The 13823-nt window shown below is 53.1% G+C and overlaps 1 protein-coding gene across 2 annotated transcripts; it reads right to left on the bottom strand.

The window, feature by feature from the left end:
* Positions 1-261: 261 nt before the first annotated feature.
* Lsm4 (LSM4 homolog, U6 small nuclear RNA and mRNA degradation associated) lies at positions 262-5351 on the bottom strand. Of its 2 annotated transcripts, XM_029531952.1 has the most exons (6): positions 5336-5351; positions 5172-5258; positions 2054-2095; positions 1136-1234; positions 878-1058; positions 262-652 (listed from the first exon to the last, which is right to left on the bottom strand). In XM_029531952.1, the coding sequence occupies exons 2-6, from the start codon at positions 5172-5174 to the stop codon at positions 561-563; spliced, it is 417 nt and encodes a 138-aa protein (XP_029387812.1). In that variant the 5' UTR covers positions 5175-5258; positions 5336-5351; the 3' UTR covers positions 262-560. The 2 variants fall into 2 exon arrangements, with proteins under 2 accessions (XP_029387812.1, XP_029387813.1); XM_029531953.1 differs by lacking the exons at positions 5172-5258; positions 5336-5351 and adding an exon at positions 4372-4731.
* Positions 5352-13823: the final 8472 nt, after the last annotated feature.

The following is a 13823-nucleotide window of genomic DNA, read 5'->3' as shown; positions in this document are numbered from 1 at the left end:
GCCCGACAGCCTCCTACCCCAGTCTCCCGCAGTTCAGTCATTACAGGCCTGGTTTTTAAGTGCTTTGTAGCTCCGGCTGGCCTAAAACTCCTGGTTCTCTTAGCCTTCTAAATGCGGGATCTGCTCTACTCTCACCTCTACTGGCAGGACACACAGACAAGCCCCACGCCCTCTGATGAGACCCAGGTGCCCTGGGGACAACATGCTCAGGGCTTAGGGAAGGTAAGTTGCGTTAGTGATGGCAGAAGGATGGCTGGCTCCTTCTATGGTGTTTGCTTTTATTTTTCAAACAGAAGACGTACGGGGTGCGGCTGGTAAAGGACAGGCGAGCCGCCATGTGCTGAGCCTGCAGCTCCAACTGAAACTCAAACATGCCTGGAAGAAGTCAGTCCTTCAAAGGGCGTCCAAGGCTCCACAGGTACCTCAGACTCGGAACCTTCCAGAAACTGAGTCAGCGGTCAGCCAGGGACTTCACTGGACCAGAATGCCAAGTGGGGCTTCACACAAAGGTGCCCTGAGGCCTCGCCCACCGTCCTGGGCTCAGCTCAGGCTGGGACTGTTCACTGCTTGCCTGCCTGCCGCCCTGGCTTCTTCTCGGGCTGGCCTCGGCCTGCACCTGGGATGCCACCCCGGCCCCGGCCACCGAACACACCTGCACAGGACAGAAGAGGCAGAGCTAGACACGAGCTTCCCTAGGCAGGGACAAGGGTCTTCCCCTCTGTGCCCTGTGCCACTGTGCAAGGGTCCTGTGGGAGATTCCAGGTTGTACTCAGCCTACAGGAACCCATATCACCATGCCCTACATGAGACTGAACAGGGTGCAGAGAGGCGAGTGCCTGGGTGTCCCTCTCCCACCTCCTCCTCAAAGGGACCCCACCTCGGCCAGCGCCTCCCATGCCTCGGCCTTTCTGCTGCTTCTGCTGCTGCGGTCCTCCTCGCCCTCGGCCCTTGGCGGCCTCCTCCCGCACCATGTCGATGATCTCATCAGGGATGCGCAGGTACTTGATGGTGCTGCCACGGATGTAGCACTCAGGCATCCTCCAGAACTTGTCACCGTCCTGTTGAGAGGGGAAGTGTGACAGGTGGGCACAGTCCATTCAGGCCAGCAATGCACCCTCCCCGCATGACCACTCACCCGCGACGTGCAGATCACCTCGCGGAGGTTGATGTTCATCCAGTTGTCGCAGCTCACCAGGTGCCCGTTGTACGTCTCCCCATTCTTCAGCTCCACCAACTGTGGGAGAGCCCGTCAGCCTAACTCAAGCACAGCTGGCTTCCCATCCCAAACTACAGCTTTCTGGATGTCCTTTGGGATCAGCCTCTAAGGGCTGACTGCTGCCATACGTGAGTGCTATGATGAGCAGGCACCGCCCAGATTCCCCACCCAATGCATGGACAGAGACAAATTAACACTCCACACTGGCCAGGCGTGGTGGCACACACCTGTGATTCCAGGACTCTGGTGGCTGAGGCAGGAGGATAGTGAGGAGACAATGGGCAAGCCCAATCTAGTCACCTACAGAAGGAACGTTACCAAAAAGAGCACACTACACACCACAGAGGCAGGGCTCCTTCCGTGGCACCTCGGATGGAACCCAGGCCTGTAGCTCCGGGGCCACGCCTTGGCTATTCAGCCACACTGCTGCTCCTTTTCAAAAACAATGGTTCAACCAGTAGCAATCCTCCTGCTGCAGCCTCCCAGGCAGCTGGAATGACAGGGGACCTGGTCTATGCTGGGACTCTCAGGGCAGAACCAGGGATATGAGTTGCTCTGTGCCCAGCTTCTTCCTGACATTACTTTAAAAAGATTTCTTTGTGAACGTTTTACTTTGTATTGCATTTGCTATTCTGTCTGTGTGCAGACAGGGCAGAGAACAACTTCAGGGAAGTCATGACCCCATCCATCATCACATGGGTTCTGGGGATTGAACTCAGGTCCTTCAGCTTGGCAGCAAGCACCTTTACCCACTGAGCCATCTTGCCAGGCCTTCAATCATGAACTGCAAAGGACTGGGCCATGGGCACATGAAGGGAGGTGGCTCAGAGTGCTTACCATGGGATGATTCTGCGCTGTCTTCAGCAGCGACAAGGGAAGCTGGAAGGCAAAAGTCAGTGTGAGGCGTAGTCCTCAATTCAGGGATGACCACATGGGCATGGCTACCCCCAATGCACGCGCCTGTCTTCAGGTCACAGGTAACCTCGCATCATCCCATCCTACAGATGTGAGCCACCTGGACCTCCCGGACCATTCTGGTCATTTCTCCACAATTCCTGTCACCTAGAACCACAGGGGGGCACAGTCCTCTGTCTGGAGGTATCTTTTCTGAGGCAGAACCTTGTCCTAAGCCCAGGCTGGCCACAGCCTTCTGAATGCCCAGGGCTACACGCCAGCCTGCTTCACACCCTGGCCCTGTGCTTCCACAACAGGTGACATGGGTTGCCTGGGCCCCAGGGCTGAGGTCAAGGTGACAGCAAGGCTGGTGACACTGCCTTCCAGACCCAGCACTATAAAGACCAACATAAGCCAGGTGTGCTGTCACCCCAGTGCCAGGGAGGCTGAGGCAGGGGATAAGGAATTTTAGATTATTTTCAGGTACAGTCTGAGATCGGCCTGGACTACATTAGATCTGTCTCCAAAATTCACGCAAAAATCAAAATACAGCCAGGCATACAGTGCACACATTCAATCCCTACACTGAGAGGCAGAGGCAGGTGGATATCTATAAGCTCCAGGCCAGATGGGTTATACAGTGAAACAAACAAACAAACAACACCACCATCAGGGGCTGGAGACATGGCTCAGTCAGTGAGAGCACAGGTTACTCTTCTGGGTGACCTGGGTTCAATTCCCAGCACTCACATGGTAGCTCACACGTCTATAACTCCAGTTCCAGGGGATTCAACACACTCACAGACACATGCATGCTGGCAAAACACAGAAATAAAAATAAATCATTTTAAAAACAGAAGAAACAAACAATAGCCCCAGATCCTCAGGGCCATCATGCCCAGCATGGGGACTTTGGGTCATGAGAGGACTGGGGGAGCCTGCAGCACAAGGCCCTTCCCAAGAAGAGCTGGGGGGCGGGGAGGAGTTAGTGGCAGGAAGTGGAGCTCTAGCCCACTTCCTGCAGAGGCTTCCTGGAAGGGTAGATGGCAGAGGATGGCTTTTGTGAAAATGGCTGGTGGGCGGCCTTGGTGATCGGTGACAATGGTGTCCACCCTGATCCTCAAATAAACAGCAGGAAAGAGCCACAGGATGCCATACTGTGGCTCCAGGGAGTTGGAGCCATGTTACAGTGTGAGGCTAACCTGGGCTACATGAGATCCTGTTTCAATAAAGGAAAAATAGAATAGTCAAACTCCCAAATACAAGGCACAGCAAGGGTTCAAGGGCAAAGACTGCTAAACAAGAACAGACGCACACACAGCTCTTCCGGAAGTGCTGCGGCCCAGCACCGCCTGGAGCTGGCTGTGAGGGAGGGATGTCGAGGTCCAGCCTACTGTTCAGGGCTCCAGCCACCACCCAGGGAGGGTGCCCTTCCCCAGACTCTCTGCCCAATCCTGCTGAGCACGTCCCCTCCCGTGGCCAGGCCCCTAATGGCCACCCTAGGCTGCCAGCCTGTTTCCACCCTCCGCAGAAGCTGCTCTCTAATTACGGGTGATTAGCATCAGTCTCCCTGGCTAGACACAAGGTCAGTGTGGGCGTGGGCTCTGCTGCGGCAGGGTGGGGCAGTAAACATTTGCTGAACACGCAGGGGTGGGGACACCCAGCACAGGTGCATCCTGTCCAGCGCCACAGGTAAGAAAAGTGAGGTGTAGGGACAGACAGACAGACAGACACACACACACACACACACACACACACACACACACACACACGTCTGTGTACAGTGGGAGAGAGGAATGGAAGAAGTAATCAGTCCATGCTCCAGCTGAGAAAGTCTCCCAAAATGAAGGAAGAAAAAGTTCAGAGTGAAATGGGCCAGGGCAGACAGGAAGGCTGGAGCTGGGATAGTCACAGGCTTTTGAGTGGGGGAGATACAGCTTTACACAGAGCAGCTGCAGGTGTTATAGCCACCCGTTCTGGGCTCCAGTCCCCGCACCTCCCACCAGAGGAGCCAGTTCCAGGGAAGGAAATTCCTCCTCAGCCATCATCCACACTGTCTGGGATCCAGTGTGTAGGTGAGATAGCTGGAGAACCAAGCCTCGGGCTCTGAGATCAGGAATGTTCACCTGGGACACTCCTGTACCAGCCTGACCGCAGAGCATGGGAGTGTCTGTGTGCACCTGCATGAGGGTGTCCAGTCCTGGGCTCACCTGGCCATCCCTTCAGGAAGGCTCAGGGGACGCCCGGCGGGGAGTGCTTACCTAGTGTGTTAGGCCCTGAGTTCCTGTACCACAAAACCCGGGATCACTCTGGAGTAAAGGTCAGGAGTTCACAGGGATGCGTGTATACAAATGGAGTTCAAAGGCAGCCTGGGCTATGAGACCCTGCCTCCTGTCCTGCCCCAAAGTGGAGGTATACACGTGTCCTTTCCATACCCCAGTGACTGAAGCAAGAGGATCATGAGTCTGAGGCTAGTCTGGATTATGTCAGTTCAGACCAGAAAACCTAACCAAAAAACCAAACCAAACGTCCACCATCAAGAACTGAGGAGATGGGAACGCGCGGCTCTCCCCACTCAGGCCAAGGCGCCCCTCGACAGCAGCAGGGAGACCTGGCCTCCTCTACTTATGCCAGGTCTAAGAGTCCCCAAACTGGGAAGGCCTGAGCCTAAACGAGGAGAAGAAAATCCCTTCGTCCTGAGCAGGACATGCTGTGTGTCGCAGGGAGAGATCAACCCTCTCCCGGAGCTGGATTTGCAGCCAAAGACGTGGGCAGCTGAGGTCAGACTCCAGATAAGCATCAAGCGGGCAGCGACGCCCACGTGAGCCATTAGGCCCGCCCACTTCCCGGAAACACAGCATTCCTATCAATGACGGTGACAAACCCCGGAAACGATCATAGTCCCTCTTCCGGCCGCAAAGACCGGGTCCACCAAGAGATAAATCCCCGACGGCGACCGGCTGGGGCCCTGGAGAGACACCGGTCACCTCCGGCCTCAGTTTCCCCCATCTCTCAGCAGACCGAAGACCCTGCGCGCGCCCCTCCGCCTCGCGGCCCTCACCATCTTCCCTGCAGAGATAACTTCCGCCGCGGCACTGCCACTCTCGCTCCCACCGGCGGCCCACCGCGCGCCCCAGACTGAAAAAGACTGGCAGAAACGATGGCCAATCAGCGAGCGGCTCAACGGACACTCATCCAATCGGAACGGGCTAGGGCGGTACCTACGGAACGCGACGGACGGCCGCACCGTATTCCCACCGTGAGATTGAGAGGCGGCCGTAAAGTGCGACACAAGAACGACGCAAAAGGCCGCAGCACAAGTTACGCCCACTCCGGGGGTATGTTGGGAAAGGGCGCCTGCGCAGAGGTGCTCTCCTGGATCTGGTTCGGCGCCACACTGTGGGCGAAGCTGGCTAATGCATGCACGTCGCGCGGGGCTGGGGAAACCCGCCTTGGGTCCACTTTGCGCTCCTACTTCCATTCTTTGTTTTCTTTTGTTGTTTTTTTCGAGGCAGGGTTTCTCTGTGTAGCCCTGGCTGTCCTGGAACTCACTTTGTAGACCAGGCTGGCCTCGAACTCAGAAATCCGCCTGTCTCTGCCTCCAGAGTGCTGGGATTAAGGGTGTGCGCCACCACGCCCGGCTCTAGCCTTCCATTCTTGCCCTTATGGATTTCTTTGTCTTTACCAACTCAAATAGAACCTTTGAACGCGAACGGCAGGTCTGGCGTTCCCGACGACAGGAAGTGAAAACAAATCGCTGGAATTTTCTTGTTTTGAGATGGGCTCTTGTGGCAGCTGATCATGAACTCGCATTAGACCCCGACTCGGCTTCTCCAGTGCTGGCATGGCCACTGTAGGCCACCAAGCCAGCTCTTTGCTTTAAAAAAAAAAAAAAAAAATCATTTTGGGAGGGACATAGTGTTTCTCTGTACAGCCCTACCTGGCCTGGAACACTCAATGTAGACCAGGCTGGTCTCGAACTTCCAGAGATCCTAGAGTGCTGGGATTGCAGGTGTGCCCCACGTGCACACATGGTTTAATGTGTCTTTTTGAGATACAAATTCAGGTTCTCATGCTTGCCCAGTATAGGGTCCATACTTCGCCAAAGAATGATATTCCGGACTCAAACAGGATGAAAACTCAAAGAGTGTTTTATTCTGCAGAAGTCAAGCATGCTGGGGTCTCCCATCACCAAAATAGACACCCAAGCTAACTTGGAGGTCTGATTTAAAGCACATTAGGGAATTCTGGGGCAGGTGACCTCTGTGTTAATCTGTGGGGTCCATCTCCATGGACATTCCATGGCAGGGCTGTGGGGGCTGGAAACTTACTGGGGAGGTCTGGAAACTGTTGCTTACCCATTGTCCTTGCCTCAGGCCAGGTGGTGGGGCAGCTTCTGAGGCCTGGACTTGTCTGGAATTGGCCAGTTCTTGGAAACAGATTTAGGCCACCTCTCCTTAACTGCCAGTCTGAAGCCTGTCATGGAACCAGCCAGGCCTTCTCACCAGGAAGCATTTTTACCCATGGAGCCATCTCCTAGCCCTTCTATTTATTTTTATTTTCTTTGGCTGCTGGTTACGGAATCAGGGCTCCACCCTGAGCTGTCCCAAGCAGGACAGCTGTTTGACCAAGCTGCTGAAAGGCCCTGGTACAGAATGTTAGCAATGAGTTCACTTGTTCGGATCCTCTGACCCGGGAGACTCCCTTGGCACCACTCCCCAGGGCTCTTCTAAGTGATGGAGTGACTCCTGCACTCAGACTGCAGCTCAGCGGGAGGGGGGAGGCCCTGAGCTCCGCCCCCCCCCCCCCGCACCGCACCGCTAACAATAAAGTAAACTAGCAATCAGCAAACACTGGAGAGCAGAGCCTGAGCAGAATAGGTGCCATCTCAGCACTGTGGGGACGCTGCTTGAGGAGCACAGATTCAAGGCCATCCTCCACTACATGGACAGTTCAATAACAGCCTGGTCTACTTTCCTCTGTCATGGATAAGCAAAAGAGAAATGTGTCAATGGCTCTGCTGACCTCATGTCTAGGATTAGAGAGTACCTGTCACCCCAGAATCCAGCTCTGAGATGGGGACCAAAGGGGCCGTGATGTGAGGATCTGAGATACCTAGGGAAGAAGTTGTCGCTGCCGTCTCCAACCAGCAGAAAAGAAGCGACAAAACCGATGTCCTTCTCAAAGCAGTTTATTCAGGAACATAACTATGTGCACTAAAGCGATCCCCCCTTCCTTTCCTCTTCTCCCCTGACCTCTCTCAGCCATCCCCTTTTATACCCTCTAGTCCACTCCCCATTACCCCATTCCACACAGGCCCAGTTCATTGGCTCAGGACTACATTTGTCACGTCATCTGATCTTTCGTCGTGGTGCATCTGTGCAGTGCCATTTAAGGGACGTGGCTATCTTGAGGGATATGAGGAAGTCAGTTGTCAGCCATTAGACTTGGCAGCAGTCCCAGGCGCCATCTAGGGGCCGCAGCCAAACCTGCTCCTCACGGAAGTAGCCCACGATGGGGAACGTGTACACCACCCCACCCCCCACCCCACCCCCCACCCCCCGCAGCAAGACTGGGTGAGTTCCAGCAAAGTTGCCCTCAGCCCTCACGGGTGGTTTGTCTAGCCCATAGTCCTGCATACCAAGTGGGGGCGGGGACAGGAGCCTTGAGACCTGAGGTGCTGCTACTCAGCGACCAGTCGACCAGTCGCCTAAGTCACCTGGGTGGGGTCAAAGCTCCCTGGTGGCTACAAAGGACAACCCTGTCAGTGTGGCTGCAGAAGTAGGGAGGAAGTCCCCGGCTGGGCCACCCCTTTGTGCCTCTTCTAGACTATTCTCTGAGCAGTTTTTCTTCTTTGCCCATTCGGCGCCCCATGTGGCATAATGGTGTCACAACTCTCTTCCTGGTTTTTGTTTGTTTGTTTGCTTGTTTGTTTTTCCCTCAACAACTGGGATGAAACCTGGGCCTTGCCCATAAGCCACTCCCCAGCAAGCCACTGTCCTGACTTTTCACAAGTTTGACTTTAGAGGGTTCCCTGAGGTTACAGCAGATAGGATAGGTTCAAAGACAGGAAGGTGGGAAGCATCAGGCAGGCAGGGCTACATCCGGGATTAAATAAAGCCATCGCTGCAGTGGAGAAATGTCCCTCCGACCTGCCACCATCAGAGGAGCCATTTTGGCCAAATGGGCCTGTGTGCATGATGGCCAGGGGAGAACCCCAGCAGCAGCTTCAATAAACACGCCACACACCTCTCTTCTCTGCCTACAGCTCCCAGCAAGTGCTACAGCACCAGTCTGAGCTTCCCAGTGTGGCCTGGGCGGCTGCTGCACACTGAGAAGGTGCACTTGTGTGTCTGTTCTTCCAAAAAGATAGGGACAGGTTCCAAACCCTGTGGATAAAGAACAACTGGGCACAGGGTGTGGTGGCGCACGCCTTTAATCCCAGCACTCGGGAGGCAGAGGCAGGCAGATCTCTGTGAGTTTGAGGCCAGCCTGGTCTACAGAGTGAGTTCCAGGACAGCCAGGGCTACACAGAGAAACCCTGTCTTGAAAAACAAACAGCTGATCCTGCAAGATGGCTCAGCAGGAGAGGGGTTAGCTTCGAGCCTGGCGACATGAGTTTGACCCCTGCTACCCACATAGTGGAGCCCAGCACCCCCACATACTCACACAAATAAGAAAACTGAAATACAATGATCACATTTAAAAGAAGTTCTATCTTCTCTAACTCTTTAACAGTTTCTTCTGCAGCACTACTGTGTGTCTTGTATGTGGGTATGGGTATGTGCCCTCCTGTGGCCTTCAGAGGCCAGATGTGACAGCAGGTCCACCATCCCTCTCCACCTTACGTGCTGAGGAAGCATCTCTTGCCTAAACTGAAGCTTTCCTTTCTGGCTAGGCTGGCTGGCCAGTGAGTTCCTGGCACCTCAATGTCTCCAACTCCTCAGTGCCGACTCATGGATGGCTGTGCCTTACTTTTACATATGGATTTTTTTTTTAAAGATTTATTTATTTGGGCTGGTGAGATGGCTCAATGGGTAAGAGCACCCGACTGCTCTTCCGAAGGTCCAGAGTTCAAATCCTAGCAACCACATGGTGGTTCATAACCATCCATAACAAGATCTGACTCCCTCTTCTGGAGTGTCTGAAGACAGCTACAGTGTACTTACATATAATAAATAAAATAAATCTTTAAAAAAAATACACACACACACATACATACACACATATATATATATGACACTGTACAGTTTAAAAACATCTTACACAGCCTTACATTTCAATTTTTTTCTTTAAAAGGAGTGAGTTGTTTACAGGAGGGTTAAATGCTTTATAGACAAGAAAAAAGCTGTGCTAGAACCAACTTATTCATCATCCTCTTCCTCCTCCTCCTTCTCCTCCTCCTCCTCCTTCTCCTCCTCCTCCTCCTCCTCCTTCTTACCTTGCTCTTTTCAGCCTTGAGCACCCACCCCCTTTCTCACTGTGTCAGGTTTTCCTTTAGCGCTGTAGGCAGCATCCTCTGGTACTTCTCTGTCAGCTCGGCAGCCTTCTTCTTGTAGGGCGTTGTTCCACATCTCTCCTAGTCTTTGCAACATCATCAGGATGCTAGCCTTTGATTTTGGGGCGGTACTCAGAACAGAACAAGACAAAGGCCAAAGGAGGCCTCTTGGGTGCATTGGGGTCCTTGAACTTCTTTTTGGTCTCCCCTTTGGGAGGAATGTAGGTTTTCATTTCTCTCCTAACGAGCCTTGTCAGCCTTTGCCATATCTTCAAATTTCCCCTTTTCTTTAGCAGACATGGTCTTCACCTCTCTGAGCACTTCTTGGAGAACTCTGAGAAGTTGACAGAAGCATCCGGGTGCTGCTTCTTGTGCTCCTCCTGGCAGGTTTGCACAAAAAATGCATATGAGGACATTTGGCCTCTCAGCTTCTTAGGATCTCCTTTGCCCATGTTTAGTTGATTTTCCTCTGAGAGGCACAGAGTCGCCCAGTGCCCGTCCGGCTCACACTTGCCCTGGTGCTGCCTCCATAGAACTCAGTGTACTGCAAGGGCTGTGAGAGCAGAGGCCAGCCACAGCCTCCTCACTCTCTCTGCTCTGTAACTTACACAGAGATTTTATTTTGTTTTCCCTTGGCCCGCTCTGGCCTCCCTCACTCTGGCCCTGCTCACTCCAGCCTATTTATTTATTATGTATGAGTACACTATAGCTGTCTTCAAACACCCCAGAAGAGGGCATCAGATCTCATCACAAATGGTTATGAGCTACCATGTGGTTGCTGGGATTTGAACTCATGACCTCTGGAAGAGTAGTCAGTGCTCTTAACTGCTGAGCTATCTCTCTAGCCCTTACACAGATTTTTTTTTTTCTGAGACAGGGTTTCTCTGTATAGCTCTGGCTGTCCTGGAACTCACTTTGTAGACCAGGCTGGCCTCAAACTCAGAAATCCGCCTGCCTCTGCCTCTTGAGTGCTGGGATTAAAGGCGTGCACCACCACGCCTTTTAGTTAGGGTTTCTATTGCTGCAACAAAACACCAGGACCAAAAAGCAAGTTGAGGAGGAAAGGGTTTATGTGGCTTCTATTTCCAGATCATAATTTATCACTGGGGTAAGTCAGGACTGGAGCTCAAACAGGACAGGGACCTGAGGCAGGAGCTGATGCAGAGGAAATGGAGGATGTTGCTTATTGACTTGCTCCCCATGGCTTGCTCAGCCTGCTTTCTTACAGAACTCAGGACCAACAGCCCAGGGATGGGACCACCCACAGTGGGCTAGGTCCTCCCCGATTGATCATTAATTGAGAAAATGCCTTATAGCTGGATCTCATGGAGGCATTTCCTCACCTGAGGCTCCTTCCTCTCTGAGGACCCCAGCTTGTGTCAGGGTGACATAAAATGATGTCATCCCAGCACACATACCGCCATGACTGTTAGTCGGGATGGGCATCAGGGAAATGTGGGGCTAGCAGCCACAGGTGCCCACTGGAGCATTAGTGGCGCGATAGCTACGCTTACTGGGTGGACTGGAGACCTGGTCCAGAAGAGGACTTGTGTCTGCAGCTGCACACAGGTTGTGGCTCTACACCTGTGGCTGGGGACCTCATAGGCCCTGTGGGGAAGCTACTGTTGTTTGCTTAAATGGACAGGAAAGGGGAGAGGAGGTGTGATGGAAATGTGTCAGAAATGTATGAAAGCCACCCTCCTCTGCCTGAATGAACACATGCTGATACAGCTCCCAGGGAAGAGGCAGGGTTATTGCCATAAGTAGAGGCTAGCCTCTGCTAAAAAGCAAAACTGCCTCAACATAACCAAAGGCAAAAGTTACACAGAACCAGCAATGCATGCTGGGATGCGGACCACACCCCTGCTCCTTAACTGACCTGAGGAGCAGAGGCAGCAGCAGCATTGCTCCAAGTGTGAGGCTAGCCTGGTCTACATAGCAGGTTCTGGGCACTAGGCAGTCAGAGTGTGAAAGTGGGCCAGCCAGGGCTACGTAGTGATCAGCTGTCTCAGAACAAAGTAACAAAAGATGGGGGCTGTGAGAGGGCTCAGTGAGTCGAGACTCTTGCTGTCCAGGCTTGGTGACTTGGTCCATGACAAGATCTGTCACACACAGTCCACATCACACATGGTCCCCGCAGGCCAGCTGAGCCGCAGAACCAGTGCTGCTGGCTTCCGAAGGTGCTGGCAGGGGTGTGGCCTTGTGGGGTGTGGTCCAACAGGGATGTGTTCTGCAAGACTCCAGACTGGGGTCAACAACGGTGTCAAACAGCCCTAAAGTCATCTTTTGTTTACCGTTTACAGGGAAATGAGCTTAGACTGGGAACTTAAAGCTTGTGTGGTCAACACATTGGGACATCAGTCTCTCTTCCACACTCAGATGTAGAAAACAGCTGGAAACAGGTTTCTGACACCTGCACACACATAGACCCTGGGACAGAGAGCTGGCTCAGGGGTTAAGAACACTGACTGCTCTTACAGAGGACCTGGTACTGGACCAGCTGTACTAACTTCAGTTCCAGGACATCTGATCTGACACCCTGTTCTGGCTCCAAACACCTGCACATGTGTGCTCAAACATACAGTAATTAAAGGTCTCTAGGGGAGTTGGGGTGGGGTGGGGGCCAGACTGGAAGATGACTCAGTGGCTGAAAGTGGTTGCCATGAAGGCCTGTGTTCAATGCCTGGAACACAGGTAAAAAGGCAGACACACAACACATATTTGTGATCTCAGCACCCGTGTGGTGAGACAGAGAGTGGAGGTCGAGGACTCTGCCAGAATTTCACAGATCAACTAGCTCTGAGCCTTGCTGTGGGGAAAAGAACAAGAGAGACATGAACGACCCTCAGAATCTTCCCTGACCAAGCCCTGACCATGGCGATGCCCACCTGTTATCCCAGAATCAGAAAGTGATATCGGTCCAAGGGCATCCTCAGCTGCATAATGAATTTGAAGCTAGCCTGGGCTACCTAAGATCCTGTCTCAGTAAGACAAAACGAAACATAAGAAAACACATAAGCCTGAGCACTCAGCCTGCCCCACCCCCAGGCCAGCTTTGGCCCTTGCCCCAGGAATGTGCTAGTCTAGGCATAAGGAACCTGGTTGAAGTTCTTCCAGAGGGCAAAGGTGCGCACTGGTGCGCATGGCTCCATGCCCTGCCCAGGACAAGGACACAGTTGCTGCTTTCATCCCGGGCACTTTCACCAGGAGGGCATCGAAGCTCCTGGCCCCTCCCAAAACATCACCTGATGTTTCTGTGGGGTCTGAGCCTCCACCAAGTATCCCCAAGATGGGGACACACCAGCCAGCAGACCAGACCAGGAAAGGAGGTTCAAAGTCACCAAGCAACCCCACACTGGAAATGGTAGTCTGCCCGGAATCAACCTCAGGGGATGCTGGGCTGTCACTCACGCAGGCTAGCATAGGTCGGCTTCCCACACTCAGCATTTAGATGTACAAATCAACTGAGAGACATGGGGGTAGGGGGCTGGAGAGAGCAGTCAAGAACACCGCTGTTCTTCGGGGGCCTTAGAATCGCCCACACTGGGCTCACAACTGGCTGAAACCCCAGTTCCAGGAGATCTGGTCCTCTCTTCTGACCTCACAAGCACCAGGCCAAAAAAAAAAAAAATGATACAAGTAAAAAACTGGAAAAACAAACAAACAGACAAAGTAGAAAATCTAATACAAAGCAAAAAGTTTAAAAACAGAACCAAGCAGGGCGTGGTGGCTCACGCCTTTAATCCCAGCACTTGGGAGGCAGAGGCAGGTGGATTTCTGAGTTTGAGGCCAGCCTGGTCTACACAGTGAGGTCCAGGACAGCCAGGGCTACACAGAGAAACCCTGTCTCAAGAAAAAAAAGGGCATCGTGGCCACACCCTTCATCTCAGCCCTAGGGAGGTGGAGAGGCAAGATCTTTAGCTATGTAGGAAATGCAAGGCTTCCCTGGGCTACATGAAATGCTGTCATAATTTTCCTTTAAAATAGCAGGTTTTGTAGTAAGGCTGGAAAAAGCTCATAGTGGAAAAACAACAGAGCAAAAAGGAGAGAGGAAGATGGTGGTCTCTGCAGCTGCCATATGACCCCAGAGCTCTCTGTAAAGATCTCAGCTCAGTGTCAGCACTGCTGTGGCAGTCCTAGAACTCCCTCTGCAGACTAGGCTGTCCTAGAACACACGGCCTCTGCCTCTGCCTCTGCCTCTGCCTCTGCCTCCTC

Source organism: Mus pahari, chromosome 19, assembly GCF_900095145.1.
Source record: "Mus pahari chromosome 19, PAHARI_EIJ_v1.1, whole genome shotgun sequence".
NCBI classification, from domain to species: domain Eukaryota; kingdom Metazoa; phylum Chordata; class Mammalia; order Rodentia; family Muridae; genus Mus; species Mus pahari.
The sequence above is the reverse complement of the archived record's forward strand: the minus strand, read 5'-3'. Positions and strand labels throughout refer to the sequence as shown.